Raw genomic sequence first — 19950 nt, 5'->3', positions numbered from 1 at the left:
CTGTGCAATGTGTCATTAGTTCAATTATAATTGGTTGTACAAATTTTTGTCTACCTAATTGACATATGTAAATTATGTATTTTTAATCACATACATGAGCATTGAGCATGACACAGATTTTTTTTTATGTAGAAACAGAAGATTAGTTAGTCTGTTAACATAAACACAAGACCATTCGCCCATCAACACAGTTACAGTTACAATAAAAAAAAACAAATCACAAACACACATCAGTAAAAAAAAACCATCAGAGAACCGTTTAATCTATAAGTATGTAAAACCTCGTCTGGTAGAATAATTAAAAATCTCGTGGTGTGCGAGTTTTCCCACTGGCTCAGAGGGCATGGGGAAACAATGGTTGCACTTTGCAATTAGCTCTAAGCTGTAACCCCTTCCCTACCCTGGCATGGCTATGGTGTGGTGTCGAGACAAGGATTTATTATTTATGCTAGTAATTACCGCTTTGAATACTAGTAGACTGTGGGTTTGATAATTAGGGGTTAAATGACAAGCAAAGTTTTTTTAATCATGATAGTATTATAGGATTGGAAAAGCTGGAGGCTTTTGCTATTTTTTATTGTATCTGGTAATCGAGCAGACGGATCACCTGATGGTAAGCTATCGCTGCCGCCCATGGACATCCAGTGCGTGGCTTTTTAGAGGCTAAGAATTTAAGGGTTGCTGAGGAATCGGGGATTGGGAAGATTGGGAAGGGGAGTAATTGGGCCTCCGGTAACTTCACTCACACAACGAAACAACACAAGCGTTGTTTCACGTCGGTTTTCTGTGAGGCCGTGGTATCACTCCGGTCGAGCGAAATATTTCCACAATTCCTATAATTCTCGCACTATTGGATGCAAATAACAAGAAGGTTTGGATTTACATGAACGAACAGATCCAAGTTTATTTATTGGTCAGGGAACAAGCCGCGGCGTGGAGTTGCAGACAGTGATTGAATTTGAACTGGCCAATAACTAGTAATTGGATTTAGGTACCTGTTGAGAAAATTCACTGGAAAATTTTATTGGAAGCGTCCGATTATTGATAAGTACTAGTTGTGGGTCTGTAGTTTACCATGAAACTTGAGACTGTCATTGAAATGAAATGCTTTTATTTAATATATTTATTGTTTAATCAGGTTTGATTTTGGTTCAGGTTTATCACAATCTTTGGCAAAGTATAGAAGATGTCGGTACATTTAATGATTACTTGAACTATTCCTTAGTATCAATTTTGTTCCAAATAATTGCTAAAGAATGAGTTAAGTAACCATTAAATCACTCCAAGTACGACAGTTAGCAGTTATCTGTAGCCATCGATTCTACGATTTGCTACTAAAAATTACACTGACAGATAAGAAGTTGGAAGAGTGAGAATGATGACAAAATGTATTCTATTAATTGCTAACAATTAATAGCCAAAACAAACCAGAACACCAGAAAAAGAATAAGTAGGTTATTTATAAACAGAGAAACTCTAATTGGTAGTCGTCTATATAGCCATTATTGAAGTTAATAAACTCGTTGGTAAGCCGGAAACTACACTTGTTTGGAACCTTTGAGGAGTTGGCAAGATTTCCTATTACCCACAGCCCTCCCAGCTAAAACTTCGTTCACGGAATCCAACAGTTTTATTTACTCGAGAACTAGTGCCGAACATAGTTTTACAAAGGAACCAACCTACCTATACTAGTACCATATTGGTTGGTTACTATATTTTATTTAACACTTTTGTATAACAAAGGGAAAGTTTTAAACAGTTAGGTGTTTAAACTTTTTAGCTCTGTGATTGTTTTAATTGAAAATGTTTTTAATTTGTTCGCTTTTAGTTTTGTATTAAAATTAACATTGGCACTATATCACAAAAAGGGCCAAATTAAACCGACGAGCATATAAAAAGATAGATGACTGTTGATGAAGCGAAAGAGATGTGCAAGAATCGTAGCAAGTGGCATTCCATAGTTTCTGCCTAAACCCAAGTGAGAGAGGCGTGAGGTTGTGTATGTATGTATGTAAATTGAATTCTATTACTAAGATTTAAAAAGCGAACATTACGTTATAGTTCCGTATAATCTCAAAACGGTACCTTCTAGTAACATCCTAGTTATCTCAGTATTATAACAGGGCCCCTTTCTCATGTAGACCAACCTACTTATATAAGTACAACGTACATTTGAGAATAATTTATAATTATCCACTTATACCCAGACCCATCGTAAATACACGACTAGTCCACAGGTGTAACTAGCAACCTATCTTCATGATAACAACCCTTTGTCCCACTTACAACCCCCTAGAGATGCGATAACCCTTTTAGGAACTACCCATTTTTATGACAGCAATATTAGGTAAGGTAAAACAAACTATATTATTATAATAATCGCTTTTATTACTAGTAACATAAGGTCGTTAATGGTGCCCTGATTACAGGTTTATGGACCAGTTAAGAGCCCTTTTCAATACTAATTACGTTTGTAAGTATAAAAGGCGATAAGTACTTAATGTGTATGATTTTTCGTATAGGCTGTGTAAGAAGTGAAATTGTAATGGCTTGTAGTTTGCAAACTTTGTCCAGCGTAGTTTGCATTTGGGCTATTCACGTGATTGTAATTATGTTTATTTAAGTGAGGGAGGGATTTTAAAAGTTTGTCGAGACAGCAACACCTCACAGCTCCCCAATTTCTTATTAGAATACTTATCTACCTTTCTACCTACATACATTAAAAATCAACTTCTTCCCAATTGAGTAAACTCATAAATAGGTCATTTCACCCACTCTTCGCCCGTTTTATAAATAAACCCACGTAATGATGAACTTATTGACTCTATTGTATTTCCGATTTTGATACAAAAAGTGAAACACTCCGTACTTACCTATATCTTTTTTTTATGCTAAAGGCGGCAAACGGACAGCGGTTCACCTGATGGTAAGCAATCGCCGCCCTCCATGGACACGCAAAACACCAGAGGCGTTGCCGGCCTTTTGGGGGTAAGGAATGTAAGGGTTGATGGAGGATCAGGGATTGGGAAGGGGAAATTAATTGATCCTCCGGTAACCTTACTCACACAAGTGAGTTTTCTATGAGGCCGTGGTATCACTCCGGTCGAGCTGGCCTATTTGTGCCGAAACATGGCTCTCCCACACTTAGGTATCTAATACAAAATCTAAATCATCTAACTTAGCGACGTTAGCTAACAACAAAAAAGTAGATAGGTAGACACTAACAAAATTTAGTCTACTTGGGACCTAGGTAGTTTGTCAAGATAAGGTACCAACCTACGCTTTTCACTACAACGTTGATGGAGGTCGTATTTATGAGCTTAGTCAGCTAGAAAATGTCTAACTGCCTAGAACAACAAGTTTACCATATAAATTGAATGCACAGTTTTATTTATAACATGACGTATGAGGTAGGTAACGTAACTTTAGGGGACAGAGAGTAAAGTTCCCTAAGAAAAGGAGGTTCCAGACGAGTCGATCATGCCTTTCTGCCTAACTGTTGTTCGTTGGGATTTTCTATCCATGTTTATTCGCATGTAGGATAAACGTCATACGTGGGATATAAGATTTATGACGTCATCCGTTGATTTGTTGTTGGATCGTTTATGTGCGAAATGTATTTCCATACTATCATCACATCACCACACGGCGATTCCGTGCCCACGTTACCCAGTAACAAAAAACGCCCAAAAGTAAATAGTAAATCTTATAATGAATCCTATACGTGTCACCGAGGCGTGGAATTGGCAGGGATCCGTTTGGAAATTGGCTCTTTTGTGGCAGCCGCGTAAGCTTACAGTGTAGCTAGGTACCTATGACTACGAGTGTGACCGAGTCGGTACCACACTAATTAGAGAGCGTGCTTTGTAAAAACGAGTTGCAGCTTGCGTACCACCTGGTGTTGCCAACCGGATATATTGGGTAGGGTTGCTAGTTTTATGTAAAAGTGTAATTCATTGATCTAATAATGGCACACGGTAGGTAAATATAACTCGGGTTCGATTAGCTGAGGTTGGTTGAAAAATGCATCATTATGTTCGTCCATCATTACCTAAATGGGACTTGATGTGACTCAGATGGGAGATCTGCAGAGCAACGTGTTAATGTGCTCTTTTTATGTAGATATAGGATATAATATGTAGATAAAAACATCAGCCGACGACCGATAACGTACCTAACCTATCCACATCAATTATGTAAATAAATGATATAGATACCTACCTTCTTACGATGCAAAGTAGGTACTCAAGAACCTGCCTGATGAACCTGTACAGGACATACGAAAAATAAAATTTTAATGACAACCCTTTCCTATTCCAATCCTGTAAAATTATCTGCTTACAAGTTACGAGACAGATCCTACTTTAATTAGCGACGACTAATGAAAACTATGAAAAGAGCAACACTCCTCATTCAGCCCTCTTTCAGTTTATGAACTAGTACTATCTGCCTAGTGTGTATCATAATTAAGTGAATGTCTCTTCCTATGTAACTGAAGAACTTTGCAAAGCTTCTATAGCAATTCTCCTCAACATGTCGATGTGATAAAATTGACTCAAAATTGCGAAATTTGAAACGCTGTACCCGGGCTACTTAGCGGGTTACCGGGACTCCGGCCCGAAGAGCAGACGTAGGAATGGGGTGCTTTTTTGCCAGTCTGACACTTCCTTTAGCCTAGACGGGAGAGGTCACTGGATGATTCTCCACCTCAAAAAAAAAAAAACAGTTTTATTAATTGGCGTCTTTTTAACCAACTTGCCTCAGTTTCACCTGTGTGTATGTTTGTCCGCGATTACTCGCAATTGGCTAAACCTATTTGATGCGGATTTCAGAAGTGTTTCTTACATTTAAGAGCGGGTTTTTATACAACGTAACATCATAACGAATGGGCAAGCCAAATACCATACACCGGGCATCAAAAATGTTATGAAAAATGCTAACAATTTTAAACCACTGGACATAAAGATGAAACCTTTTTATGAACAGCGCCATCTGTTACATCAGGTGTGAACTATTGACACTGAAGGAAAAGATAAGGAATGAGGTAATGGTTGGGATATCATAGCATTTTAGTATGTTTCATCCTATATAGATAAAATACATTCTTATTTAATTTTATACCCAATATAGGTAGTTAATAGGATTTTCTGTATTACACCTATAATTCACTAACTATCATGGTACACATGATAGTTTTATCACATTATGCATAATTATTACATAGGGCAGGGATCCACAACAAAATAAATCAATGAACTTATATCAAGACTCTATATTTGGTAAAAAGCTGGAATGCAATATTAAATGCCTCTTAATAAAATCCAGCTAAGACATTACATTTTACATAAATTGAATATTTGAATATAATCATAAACATAATGATGGAATTAAAAGTTCTTTACAAATACCATGCTCCAATATTTCATGTAGCTATTATTTAGTTACACTTATAAAATAGGCATACTTAATAAGTCTCTTTAAGTAAAATAATCTTAAAATTATAAATTCATAATTGCTTAAAAATAGTCAACATTCATATTGACTGAATACTGGCAATTAATTACAATATACATTTATGTCATGGTGCCGAATACTGGGTTGTGCCTGCAGATGCTGGGGCCGTACTCCATGTACGCCTGCTTAGTGTGGCACACTTGGTAGAACTCCGGAGTAGAGCCCAACATACTGCCTCCGAACCACACAGCATAGCGCTGCATATTGTGTGATATAACTTGCACATCAACAGGCTTTGGAGTAATACGTCCTTCTGACAGTGTGGTAGACAGCTTCAGTCTTGCATCAACAGTCCTCTTGATGTCTCGCTGCAGTCTCCTACCAAAGTCCCTGAACATGGTCGACCCACCAGACAACACAATGTTGCCATACAACCCTCTCCTCACATCAATGGGGCATGACTGAATGACTTCATCTACCATCTCATTTAGAGGCACAGTGAAATCAGCATTGGAGAACTCAGGGTGGAAGAATATCTCCGGGCCCAAGAACCTCTCATAACCAACATCAACAGAGAATGGGTTCTTAGTGATAGCATTGATACCAGTGTAGTTCTTCATCCATTTACCAGGGTCTGCATCATATTTGGCAAACTCCTTTGCTATGTCTGGACAGATGTAACTGTATCTCTCCTTAATTGCTTTAGCAGTCTCTAAGCTTTGTTCTGGTGGGATGCCTACTTCACGTTCACGAAGTAGAGATTGAATAAACGAGGTAATGTTGCGACCAGCAATGGGGATGTGTTTGATACAGGATCCAATGACGTACCCTTCAGCTACAGGTACAATATGGGTGACACCATCACCACTGTCCACTACAATGCCTGTGAACGTACGTTCCGCGGATGTACGAGACTTCCAGGACGCAGCAAGAGCTAACACAGCCTGCACGGCGATGTACAGACCAGGCACATTGAATGACTCAAACATAATCTCTGCTAGGTACTCCCTGTTCTCAGGCGTGTTTAGTGGAGGCTCAGTTAGCAAGAAATGGTGATCTTCAGGTTCCGCTCTCAGGTATTTGAAGATACACTGTTCAATGTAACGCTCCATTAGATCCCAATCTTCAACTAGACCGTGGCGTACAGGATACTTCACAGAGTACCCAGTAGCGTCAAACGCTTCATCGCCGATGAAGAAATCTAGGTCCTCTACTGCCTTAGTCATACGCCGAGTGCTTTGATCGCCAACTTTAGCAGTTTCTTTTATCGCTATGGCTGACGGAATGATAAACTGCGGTTCCTTGTTGCCGGCAAAGCCCAGCTTCGTGTAACCCGTCCCGACATCGATGACACAAGCTGGTAGATGATCACCCATATTTCTAATTTCACTAAATACTGTTCTATTTCAAATTACAGCAAAATTTTAAGGAAAACTTTAGTGGGTGCGGTACAATCACAGTGGGTCCACGAATTTTGACGTGTGTAAAACGTCAAATCAGCGGAAGATGATTAATCTACGTTCCGTTTCACGGTATGAAGTCGTTACAGATAATCTATTAAATTATTTTTTATTTAGTTTTTAGATAGATAATTATCTGATTTTAAAATAATCAAAATAAAATCGACCCTATAGAAGACATTTTCAATATTACGTTTATTAAAATAAAGTTTATCATAATTTTTTAGCACATATTTTTTTTTGTATTTTGTGGTTTTTCAGTCGTTGTTTTCAAATGTGACCAAATAATAATTAACCGACTTCCCAAAAAGGAGTCTTCTTCGTTACAATTTGGGCGGTCGGGCCTGGGCAAATTATGACGTGCTTAAGTGTGTGACGTTTAAGAGCTTTCTACTGAGTCTACCCACGACACCCACTAAAAGTTAAGAAGTCGGTACCACAAGCTCATAACAAAATATTAATTATCGGTACTAGATGCACCTATCTAAATTAATTTCTTAAATAGTTTAGTTAGGATTTGAGGCACCGACTTTAACTTCAGTGGCTGTAGTGAGTAAGTACTGAATAAAATGTCAGTAGGTAGTATGGTTTTTGAAGTTGGTTTTTTATTTTCATAAATATTGTTTTTCAACTACCTAGCGTTTAAAATCTGGGGTCAGTTAAAGATCAAGGAGTCTATGGACTCATAATAAAATTATTATTCCCCCCAGTAACATTCTGATACTTCTCGGTTCTCGGATAGGTACGTTAGGCATCTAATAAATTCCAGAGCAGCGGACAACGTAAAAGGTTACTGGGGCTCCGGCTCAAAGCAGGAGAAGGAACGGGGTGGTTTTTTGTCAGTAAGAGTCTGACACTCCCTCCCGCCTCACCCAAGGCGGGAGAAGTCATTGGATGATTTCCCCCTCAAAAAAGGCATCTAATAAAATAATATAATATGTATTATATATGTAGCTTAAATTTATAATTGTTCTCTGATGTTGATTTTAATGTTAAAAACACGTTACGAATTCCCTTCTTACCCATTTAACCGACATTATGCAATCGGAACCCTATGTCTGAAATAAAAACATTTTGTGATATTGGAAGAACATTTTTAATGAAACAAACATAAAAAAGCAGCTGATATTTTTATTGTGACCTGATTCTAAGGCTATATTTACACAATTTACATTACAGGAATGTAATCGTTACAAGTTACATTTTTGAACATTACAATTTGAAATCGATTTTTCACATTTTCTATAAGAGCTTCAACCATTGTATTGTTCAAGCATTTAGTTGCCAAGTTCCTATTCATTTTTGATGTAGTCACAGTGGAATGATTTTAGTATGTTGTTGCACTTTTCATCACGCGTCAATATAAATTACAATAAATAGTAATTTCTAAAGTTAGCGAAATACGCAATGCATTGCGTTACACTTTACTCAGCCTTGGAGTGAAGCATTGCAACAAAATACATAATTTTGTCTCGTATAGATTACAAATCTTTATAAATAGCGACTTGTTATATGAAATGTTGCCAATAAAAAAAAAACAGTAAAATGTTTACCACCCCGATCCAGAAGTACGCAACCTTTTTAGGAGATTAGGGCCAGTAGAATATTAAAAAAAAAGACTAGAAGAAAATGGCTTAAATGCAATTAGATGATGCATTGAACCAAATTAGGAAGTTTTCCATGAAAATAAATAGCCAGTCTTTTAAATATGCCTCAAAAGTTGCGTAATTCTATGGATAGATAAGATAGACAATTCATACAATATTCTGTAGTTTTAAAAAGTTATTTTAATTACATGGCAAACATTATTATCTCACTCCACTGTTTCATTCATTTACAAAAAAAAAAAGAAGAAATACTACAACCAATGTTTATTCAGCTGTAAATAAAATTATTTCATTGCACCTAAACAACACTAGGAAGCAATATTTAGATTGTTTTTATATTCAAGATAAAAGCTCATTTCAAAAGTATACAATATTGTTAGTTTGTCGTTCTGAATTTCTATTTGGTATTAAAAAAATATCTCCAATTATTTCTTACACTATAATTTCTCTTAATCCAAGTTTAAATAGTAACAAATAGAATATTATTTGTTAAATACTTGAGTAACATGTTATATTATTATAAAAAATCAAATAAAGTATGTTGATTGTTTTAACGGATACAAGTGTGTATAATTATATTTAATATCAGTACTCCAAACAAAGAGGTGATAGTTCTTAACTGCAAATGGTAATTTTAATGAACAAAATAATTTAAAGTTGTTAATTGTTACAACTAAGTAAACAAACATTTTAATATAAAGCTGTTAATCGTAATAAAATATCTACATCACAAAGTGTTAAACCAATATAATAATGGAATCGTTAAACCTAAAATTAATAATTGCAGCTATGAGCTGTCACCGTAACCATTCAAAAGATAATTTAAATATATTTCTATGAGTACATAAACTACTCCAAATACTGGACAGCAATAACAGATGTTCCTTAACTTCGAAATTCATAAATTTAAAAAAAGAATTGTTAACATCGTTTTTCATAGACCACCTTCAGTGTTACACTATCAGTATCATTATCAGACTTAACCATAAACAAAACCACAACTTTTATCTTACGATACAATATATTATTTGCCTAAGATCGTCCATTGAAGTTGCAACAACATTTAGATTTCTCACCACATCGTGTAGTCAGAGTCGTCCATGTCAAAGATGGTGAAGAAACCGAGAATAGTGAGGTATACTATGACATTGCCTGCCAGTGTTAGGTAGCAGGCTCCCAGTGCAATCTGTAATGTAATTAACATTTATTACCATCAAATATAGAAATGGATTTGTCTCCTGCTCTATACAGATATAGGGTACTGTACTGACTCATACTATTCCTAAAAAGTCGATGTTAAAACAGAAACTTCTATCCTGAGATAAGCTTCAAACTCAAATAATTATATGACTATAAAATTACTGAGATTAAATACGGAATTTGTTATTAAATTTCTTCATAGGAAATGGCTTTGTATAAATAGCTTTGCTGATTACCTCATTGTAAAACAATTGTATCTTCCTTTTCCGCATTAAAGTTAATTTCAATGAATCTACTTAGAACTAAAATAAGTCTGCCTACAAGAAGAATTTAAATAAATGATACATACCACTCCAGCGCGAGCCAGTACTATAGGAAGCGCAAAGGAGCTGACGAGGAAACCCATGGTGATGAAGACTGCAGTCTCCATGCATGGAGAGTTACCTCCAGCGCTGTCTGTGTGGCGGCGCGCAATCATTGTTGGTATGGGGCACAAGATGTAAAACAGGACCACGAAGAACGGCCACCATAGTCTGATGAAACAAGAAAATAATATTAATTTATAATATAAAAATAAATTGGGCTTTCCTTCCGGACACTATAACTTCAGAGCGCACGACCCGATTTCCACGGTTTTGCATTCGCTGGAAAGGTCTCGGGCTCCGTGAGGTTTATAGCAAAGAAAATTTAGGAAAAAAATCAAAAGAAAAGCAGGAAAACAGGGAAAGTCTTTGGTGGCCAAACGGATCTTGTGGGGTTTGCTAGTAATGTGTAATTAAATATTGAATCCAAAAACCTTCGACTGTCTAAGATGAATGATAATAAATTACTGTCATAGATTCAATCAGCTGTAAAATTGAGTTAACTGCAAATCGATTCCTTCCAACCAAGAGGGAGGCTATTTTTTTTTTTTTTTGCCATATTGAGTTATACACATCATTCCAAATTTGTTGATTCCAAATATGTACATGTATCATTATCATATCTTTTGACCGGAAGTCATCAAAATATTATCCTTAGTCATAATATTATATTAATTTCACAATTTGAGTTAAATACTGACGAAATATCAACATGTCAGACACACATTTGTGCATATCTATCAAACAGTCAACAAAAGGATGTTTAGTTGCAATGAACTGCACCTATTGTATGCTGATTAAAGCAATTTGCACACACACAAAGTAACAATGTTATTGAGTCAGATTTTCCTCTTTTACGAAGATAACTAGTGTTTATGTTTAAACAGCTGATTAAAATGTTTTTTTATGAAATTAAAATAAATGGTAATATACTTATATTTCTGTAAATATACCACCACTTTAACAAATACATATTATATATAAAATTACGTTCAATAAGTATTTCCTATCTACTCCAACATAAAAGTGAAATATGAAACTGCTGACAATAATATTGAGCAAAAATTCAAAGAATTTTTCTTGATTTTGCATCTTTGCAGTGGGACAATAGTTTTACATCCCTGTAATCTTTTAAAATCACTATAATCTAGATCAGAGATGTAAACATTGCACACAATACACATATTAACTGCAATATCAAGTATTCTAACCATTTATTGTTCCCTGCAGTAAAATACATTAAAATAAACCAATACTTACTTGTATTGTGGTAAGGCACAGGCGAGAATAACAAATGTCATACCAATGGAACCAGCAAAGGCCAGAGACACCAAACTGCAATAGAAAAAATGAATTTTCATGTTGAATTAAGAAAAAAAAAAATACTTACAAAAATAAAGTTGATTCTTGTGCTAATTGGAAAGGTATTACATAGACAATCATGAAATCTAGTTGGTTTTCAAAATAAGTTTTATTTATTTATCAACAAAGCATAGAGGATGGTGCTTAGGTAACACAAAGGATTTCTTATTATATTAATTTCAATTTCAAATGATAATTAAAACATAATAAGTAATAATTAAATGTATTATAAATAAACTCATCATTTTCAAACTAGTGACTTCATCACAACAGAAATAATCATTACATCAATTTAAATGAATGTCCTACACAATGGACTTATTAAGCTATTACAGAATCTTTTGTTGATAACTGAATTATCAAATTATGACGAACTTAATACGAAAAAAATATATAAGGTCAATAACAGCAAAGTGCTGAGAAAAACATTTATTTTCTTGATATAAAACAGCTATCTAGACCAGAATTACGGATAAAAACTTACCCTGAACCATCGCAAAGATGAAAAGTACATGAAAAAGAAAAAAATATAACGTTAAACAACTACAATATTAAGATTTAACAAAATTTATTTGTAAATAACATGAGTCATTCAATCCACAAAGATGTCATTATTTAGCAATCTGGTTACTTAATATATTAATGTGGATCATTTTTTAATTTCACTTGTTTTAACGTACCCTTAATTCCAGCCATTTTCGTTAGTTTTTGTTGTTATCAAGATAACATTCAACAAAAAGGGAAATCTGTAATCTCAATGAAATACCTAGTGAAACGAAACTTCACTGAAATCTACAATCGTCAATCGTCCTACTCTATGATACTATCACTTTACTACAGACTATAATACCAAAACATAGACAATTAGTTCAAAAACTAACAAACCCTGAAAAACAAAATGATTTTATCCTTAAAATAATAAATCATTCTAACATTTCATTTACTGTACTCAACTTGCTCTTACTTTCTACAAAATAACAAAATTTTGTACTGTTTTCTCTCGGTTTTCTGAATATTGTTTCCAAAGTTAATTAAAAATAGTCGATTAAAGGTAGTGGTGTCTAACTAAACTATACTATCAACTAACGAACAATAAACAACGAAGTACATCACTAACAATCGACACTTGTTTGCTCATGTTTGTGTGTCGTCTTGTATAAAATTTATCTGAATAAAACCATACATTTAAGTGAATTACTGGGACTAAAATAATCGTATTATTTAATTTGCTACCATGGATGACGATGCAGAAACATACAAGCTTTGGCGGATCCGTAAAACAGTAATGCAGGTAAGTGAGGTTATGTTTTGTATAGAAACTTTTAAAACACTGATTATTATCGTATTTGTTGATCGGGGAAAGTTAAAAATGAACACCTTATGTATAAAAACTTTGCTTATGTATGTTATAAGAGCATTAGGGTACATAAGTTATGATATCGCTGTTTTTTAAAGTACCTATTTCTTCTAGAGAAGTAATCAACTTTTTAATTTTTAATTCCAGTTATGCCACGACCGTGGATACTTAGTAACGCAAGATGAATTGGATCAAACGCTGGAGCAGTTCAAAGAGCAATTTGGTGACAAACCAAGGTACAAACATATTTTCATGTTATTTTTTACTATCGTCTGGCCTGAATGAAATAATATACATACAGGAATGGACACAGGACATGAATGACATACATGACATACAGGACATGAATGAAATAAAATACATACAGGCCAGACGGCCTAATAAAGGTTGCAGGGAACCTCTGGATGAAGGTGGCTTCCAACCTACTGATCTAACAGTCTTATATCCAACATACCACACAATGCAGATGGCTTGTGAGCTATTGACTGATATGTTGATGATGACTAACATGAAACATATTTTTTCATCAACACTTACCAATATAAAGTCTAGTTGTCTCTGACACTGTTCTTTCAACTAAAGATTTCTTTATTTTCTGGTCTAGAGCCTCCATATTTGTGGTACTATGAATTTTGCATTATCCTACTTATACAAATCTTTTTTTACATTAAAACACATACAAAATTCTTGCATAGAATTTTTCTATCTAAGAATCTAACATCCAAATCAAATCTATTGGATGTTTTTGACATTATTAATTTTTAATCCAAACAGACAAGCGGACAGTTGACATGACTAATTTATTTATGGCCAAGTCAAAATTGTGTAAAAAGTTTTTCACCATTGAGGTTTTATCACCAACTTACCTAGCTATACTAAACTTGTATGAAAAATTTTGAATAAAATGAATTATCTGCCTTATAGTTTTTAAATTATTTTGATTACAGTGAGAAGCGACCAGCTAGGAGTGATTTGATTGTACTGGTAGCCCACAATGATGACCCGACAGACCAGATGTTTGTGTTCTTCCCGGATGAGCCTAAAATTGGAATCAAGACTATCAAAACATATTGTACTAGGATGCAGGAAGAAAATATCCATAGAGCTATTGTTGTTGTACAAGCTGGTATGTATATTATTAGTTAGTTTTAATTTATTGGTACAAAGACTATAAAGACTGCTCATTATTTTAGACCATAAAAGGCCCTTTCAGTACCCTTAGTATCAGATTGCTTTACGTTGTATGAAAACGAGACGCCAGCCAGCCCGAATTTTTGTAATGTTTTCGTTCAACGTAAAGGAAACTCAGGGTACTGAGTGGACAGTTAGAATTGGGCATATACCTATAAAATTATTCCTCAAAATAATAGAGATTGGTAGTCTGGACTTACGTCCAAATATCTTAATAATAGGTAATGGCGGATGGATTTGTTCATATTTGGCAAACAATAAGACAGAAATTAGATATTATGTGTAATAAAGCCAAGATGTAATGAGAAAATTTATCTATTAAATTCAATATCACCTGTGTGTAAAACTAACAATTATGATGAATTTTTCCAGGTATGACGCCATCAGCCAAGCAGTCACTAGTGGACATGGCGCCGAAGTACATTCTAGAACAATTCTTGGAGTCAGAACTGCTGATCAATATCACGGAACATGAACTGGTGCCTGAACACATCGTGCTCACTCCTGACGAGAAGGCGGAACTTTTGACTAGATAGTATCCTTTTTACAAAGAAAAACAAAAAGAAAGAAACATGAGTACAAAGATTTTTGTACAGGCTAGTGTAACAAAACACTACATATTTTTTATAGATTTCTTTTTACCAGATGTTAGATGCCATTGAAATACTATTCTGTGCTTACTATTTCGAAAGCATATTTATTATTACTGAATATTTAGAAATCATCTATTGGCTGCTTTGTTAAGCGTGTGTCGTGGTGGTCCGTAGGTTTAACGACGGTTTGTAGGACGCTCGCTTCTCATACATGAGAGAGCGGCTCAAAATTACCAATATTCTAAGCACATTTAGACACCACTGCTTGTGAGAAGAGGCCTTTGGTCAGCAGTGGCCATGTATAAACTTGATGTGATGTTGATTTGGCTGCTTTGGAGCAATCCCAAAACCTAGTCTTTAATTACTAAGGTTGTGGTCTGTTACTCTGATATACAGCCATTGGGGGGTATATCCTAATTTTAATTGTATATATTGTGTTTAAAGCAATTTTTTCCTGAACAAGTAAAACAGTAAATTGAAGGAGAACATGTTGATGAGGATACAGGCTGGTGACCCGGTGGCGCGATACTTTGGACTGAAGAGAGGACAGGTCAGTAGAAATTATAGCATTCCAGAATTAATTGTACTTATATTTACTTATAAAGGGACTAGGAGAGAGTTAAATTAAGTTATGAGAGTTACAATAAGAGTAACACTTAAATTCTCGTAAAAAAAAATAGAAAATATTATATTGGTAACTACTTAATTCAAAGTAGTTGAGTGTGAGTAGTAATTGCGGTCACCGTTGACCACTCTCGCGCACCTTCATTGTACACTTTATTATTTATAATAAACCCAAAGGGGACTGTTACTGGATGGTGGTGATATTAAGTCAGTGTTTCTTAATGGGAAGGAACAAGGAGCCGCAGAAGTCAGATTCCTTTACTTTAAAACCTACCTACAGTCTAACCCCGTTTATTGTTGGATTTCGAATGGGTAAAATCATATCATTAGAAATATCTAAAGTAAACGACACAAACTAGCAACTCAACTACAATACTAATTAATAATATTCGTAAAGTAATGAGACGTTATTACAAACGCAATTGATAAACTTGTCCAATATGTATGCGAAATATTTAAAGTACTAAGGAATCACGCGAAAGACATAAGTCATAACTACATAACTCATAACCATATATGTAGGTAACACATTGTTACTTTATGCAAAATTGTGCGTATCCATGATTTGAATATGCTTCGCTTTCGAGTATGTATGTCGGTAGTGTGTACCGACTTTTGCACGTTATTTCTACCAAAGAGTAGATAGTAAATGGAGTGTCAGGTTGATCATCTTTTGAAAAGCTACAACACAATAACATTGTTTTACAGTTTTCATATTACAGTTTAGCTCGCCAAACTTTCAGTTTGATGGAGAGATTAGATTAGACTAAATCCAACATACACTAAACTTGTAACTCCATTCACTCAATACTCCTTGTAACAATTTACCACACGAATAGAGTTATTACGTATGAAGACGCGTTATGGGCATATTAATACGCTTGCCGATTGTCATGCAGAAAACCTGAGTGATCTGAAGTAGAGCAGTAATAAAACAAGCTATTTCGTAATATTATGGTCTTGCTGTCTTGCATAATGTTTACTAGTGTGAATCTAGGACCTATTACATAATGTTTTGCTGATCATCTTAACTAGTTCGTAAATCCGCTGATTTATTGCTTTATTTTTATAATAACTATCGTGAGACATGCCTTACTAAATTAACTAAAAATCACGGTTTACTCACGTAAGTTAATTGAGAAAAGCTCTACTAGTTTCGGGTCACAGAGGGACTCTTCATCATGAATAGCGTGCGCAGACCATTGCAATGATTATCTATAGCTATATTGCATTAAAGTTCATAGGTCAATATGTTTACTGATGTAATCACCACTTGTGTTTTTCTCGCAATATTGACCTGACAGCCTAAAGAAAACGGATGTTATTTGTGATGATTACTCTATGTTATCTTATACTAGCTTTAACCGCGCGGTTTCACCCGCTGCTAGACATATGTCCTATTAGTCTTAGCGTGATGTTTTAGTCTATAACCTTTCGCGATAAATCCACTATCCAATACAAAAGGAATTATTGAAAACGGACCAGTAGTTCCGGAGATATAAGCGTGTTCAAACAAACTCTTCAGCTATATATATTAGTCTAGATGTAGATAAAAACCAAAAAATCTAATGCAAATTAAGAAAATTATCATTAGAAAATATCTCCTTTTTTAAAAGTATAATTTTTCACTAATTTCAGCTAATAAATAATAGTCCTTTCACAGAACAGCACCTACAAAAGAGCCATCCCTAAGCAACCATCTTTAAAGTTCCTATTTGTTCCAGGTGGTGAAAATCATCCGATCATCAGAGACGGCCGGGCGATATATTTCTTATAGATTAGTATGTTAGTTAGATTATTATTCCAATAAATATTCATAATTTTTTATCTTTGCTGTTTTTGTATGACACTTACCTACTCTACTCGTATCTAAGCACACTGACATCTTTCACTTAAGAATTAAAGGTCAAATTCGTAATGATGTAAGTAAAGTTAGATTGTTCTGGCTCTTGAGTGTGATGTACAAGTACCTATTTGGCAATTATTGAAAGTGAAAGAAGGAAATCCTATCTTACAAATCCTGACTACAAGCTTAGAGTACCAAAAATTCGTTAGGTACTTAAAAATGTGCCAAGTTAAAGTTTTTTATTTAAATCAACAAACACTAGGATTTTCTCCTGTATTGTGGGTGCGTTTACAAACATACAAGTTCACATGCACATGACACGCAGACCCGAAACAACAATTTGTGTATCACATAGAATTACTCCGGGATTGCGGGAATCGAATCCGCAATCCGCTGCACGGCAGCCAGATGTCCAGCCACCGCGTCAACCGTGCAGTCAATTAAAGTTTACCTGTACCTTCTAAGTTGTAGGGGCGGCAAACAAGACTGAAATGAAATCACATGAAATCATAGTAACCTCTCTTTTCTATTCTAATATGTTGGGAATGAACACTCGCAAAGCAGGGGCAGGTCACTAATTAGGTAATACCTACCTATATCAAAACCCTTACAAAGTATAGCTCGACCTTACGCTCACGGTTACGCTTCATAAACTAAACGAAATTAGTGAAATAGAGACATTTTAGTGTTGACTAATAATGCATTGTTTACGTAGGTACCTAAATGATGAAAACATTACAAGCACGCTACAATAACTCCGCATAAATTTACTTGAACCAATCAAACAACAACCGCAGATACGCTTACCAAAAATAAGCAAATCCATCAATTTGATATTTGCTATGAACTTTCATAAAATACCATGATCTGTCTGTACATAATAGAATCACGCAATGCCTTGTACCTACTGGGTAATGTAAGCACGCGATGCACGCGCGTGCACGGCGCTTCACACGCTGTATGCACGGCTTGAGTTGCGCACGTCGAAAATCCGCGCAATTACACTACTTACGCGCAAATCGAACTTTTTGAACTTGGCGCTTTTTTTTCCTAACATTTGGAAAAAATCTTACGAATCGATACAAAACGAGTGACTGTTTTAAACGATTTCGAACTACTTGATAAATAAAGATTTGTATCTTTCTCGATTTAAATTCTAGAAACGTAGTTTCGGTGTAGTTTTTTTTTTATGGGACGTAAAGGGCTAAAGTGATCTGGTGTTTGTGTCGTAAAAACATAATATAGGGAAGTCAGCTCAAAGCGGCCACCTTAACTTTGAGTTTAAAAAAAAGCCATTGAACGAAAGATTTTTAAAGAGAATTATATACTAGCTAGTCGAGAATTTATCGAATTTTTGTAATGGCCAATTGAAATTTGCGTAAGTTGAATAATAATCATATGATTTGCAGATTACGAAAACTTGTCATAAAACCGCTTTGCCCGAGTGGTCGCCCAAAGCGGCCACGGGGGTAAGGGCAACGTGGCCACCCCAAAAGTTTTCAAGCAATGAATTGTTTTTTGTTGGAAAATACCGTGACAAAATAAATTGACAAAATAAAAATGCTAAATCAAAAATCAACACATATAATTTACATAAAAATCAACAACATTTTACCTATTTTAATCACAGTCAGTCATAAAAGTAATTTATAAAAATCGATAAACTTGGGATTTGTTGAAGCCTCGAGCTCTGGCTATGGATGTGGGTTCTGGTTGTCGCAAGGTCAAATTAGGATGACGCATGATGAAGCCTTTATAAAAATCGTGTCCAGCCGTTTCATTTTTAAAAGGATGTGGAATATGGTTTGATTCAGCATATTGAAACACAAGCTGCAAAAAATCTTCCTTTGTGAGGCCAAAAAAGAGGTTGTCCATATGAAACAAGTACTCTAAGACGTCTTCTTCCTGTTGTGGTGTAAACAAAATAAATAAGAATTATATCTATGCAGCGATAATATGAAAGTAAGGGCAAAGCGGTCAGTTGACCGCTTTGCCCGAGCCGCTTTGCCTTTTTCAACCATTTTATTAAAAAAAATATTTTCACTCACATTATTAACTATATTTCGAAGCAAATACCACACAAAAAAGGCAAAATAGATAAGTAACGTTAAACGTGCAATAAAAGCATTTTAATATAAATAGTTTTGACCAAAACAGGTTGAACTTACCTCGTATTATTTTAACAAAACGCACAAAAAAATATTTGTCGTTACTAGAACCACGGGTTCATTCTCACCGCTTGAAAATGAGTGACTGGCGCGGGGCGGGAGGTTTGGTTATACGTACAGAAAGGCAACGTTGCGCTATCATTTCAAATAACCGAAAAATTAAGAGTGGCCGCTTTGCCTCCTATGGCCGCTTTGAGCTGACTTCCCTACTATGTGATGTAAGCTGATACTGCAATGTATGAGCTACACAGAGCGGTTTTCCGGTAAGTAAAATGTCTACTGCCTGTTATTACTCTAATTACTGCATTTATAAAACATTTGCGTTCAACATTGTGACTTATGGTGCTTCCACACTAGTGTTAAAAAAATGATTACAAATAGTTACCAACTTACTTAATTTATTATTAACTAGCTTCTGCTCGCGACTTCATTAAAAGTAGTTAAGTAGCTTGTGTTATTCCTGACCATAATCTACCCCTGTTCCCAGTCCCGGATAAAGACGCGGGACACGTAGCAAATGTGAACATGGGGCCCATTAAGTAACATTGGAAATTGAAATTTAGGATGTAAATAATCCAGTTACTTTTTATCGTCACTGGATTTTTAGTTTATTATTTATGTATTCGATTTTATGTTGATTTGGGCAAAGGGGCCCGTAGCATTTGCTGCCTCCTGCTACATGGGTAATCCGGCACTGCCTATTCCAAATTTCATCCCGATCTCTTC

The 19950-nt window shown here is 35.1% G+C and overlaps 4 protein-coding genes across 5 annotated transcripts in view; 2 read left to right on the top strand and 2 right to left on the bottom strand.

The window, feature by feature from the left end:
- Window positions 1–5257: 5257 nt before the first annotated feature.
- LOC118266172 (actin-related protein 3) lies at window positions 5258–6956 on the bottom strand. The gene has a single exon (XM_035579564.2). It carries the CDS (start codon window positions 6828–6830, stop codon window positions 5574–5576), a length of 1257 nt encoding a protein of 418 aa, XP_035435457.1. The 5' UTR covers window positions 6831–6956; the 3' UTR covers window positions 5258–5573.
- A 1071-nt stretch (window positions 6957–8027) lies between these two features.
- LOC118266077 (leptin receptor gene-related protein) lies at window positions 8028–13523 on the bottom strand. 2 transcript variants are annotated; one of them, XM_035579430.2, is made up of 4 exons: window positions 13340–13523; window positions 11344–11419; window positions 10071–10254; window positions 8028–9707 (listed from the first exon to the last, which is right to left on the bottom strand). In XM_035579430.2, exons 1-4 carry the CDS (start codon window positions 13413–13415, stop codon window positions 9594–9596), a joined length of 450 nt encoding a protein of 149 aa, XP_035435323.1. In that variant the 5' UTR covers window positions 13416–13523; the 3' UTR covers window positions 8028–9593. The 2 variants fall into 2 exon arrangements, with proteins under 2 accessions (XP_035435323.1, XP_035435325.1); XM_035579432.2 differs by lacking the exon at window positions 13340–13523 and adding an exon at window positions 12126–12292.
- On the top strand, window positions 12541–17037 carry LOC118266076 (DNA-directed RNA polymerases I, II, and III subunit RPABC1). Its single transcript, XM_035579429.2, has 6 exons — window positions 12541–12736; window positions 12950–13038; window positions 13750–13928; window positions 14366–14528; window positions 15058–15136; window positions 16935–17037. Exons 1-6 carry the CDS (start codon window positions 12680–12682, stop codon window positions 16998–17000), a joined length of 633 nt encoding a protein of 210 aa, XP_035435322.1. The 5' UTR covers window positions 12541–12679; the 3' UTR covers window positions 17001–17037.
- A 2394-nt stretch (window positions 17038–19431) lies between these two features.
- Window positions 19432–19950, top strand: part of LOC118266319 (uncharacterized) — a 95262-nt gene continuing 94743 nt past the window's right edge. Inside the window, exon 1 of the mRNA XM_050694621.1 lies at window positions 19432–19487. The gene's annotated coding sequence lies outside the window, so the exon portion shown is untranslated. The remainder of the gene's footprint in view (window positions 19488–19950) is intronic.

This window comes from Spodoptera frugiperda, chromosome 7 (assembly GCF_023101765.2).
Source record: "Spodoptera frugiperda isolate SF20-4 chromosome 7, AGI-APGP_CSIRO_Sfru_2.0, whole genome shotgun sequence".
Classification (NCBI taxonomy): Eukaryota; Metazoa; Arthropoda; class Insecta; order Lepidoptera; family Noctuidae; genus Spodoptera; species Spodoptera frugiperda.
The sequence above is the reverse complement of the archived record's forward strand: the minus strand, read 5'-3'. Positions and strand labels throughout refer to the sequence as shown.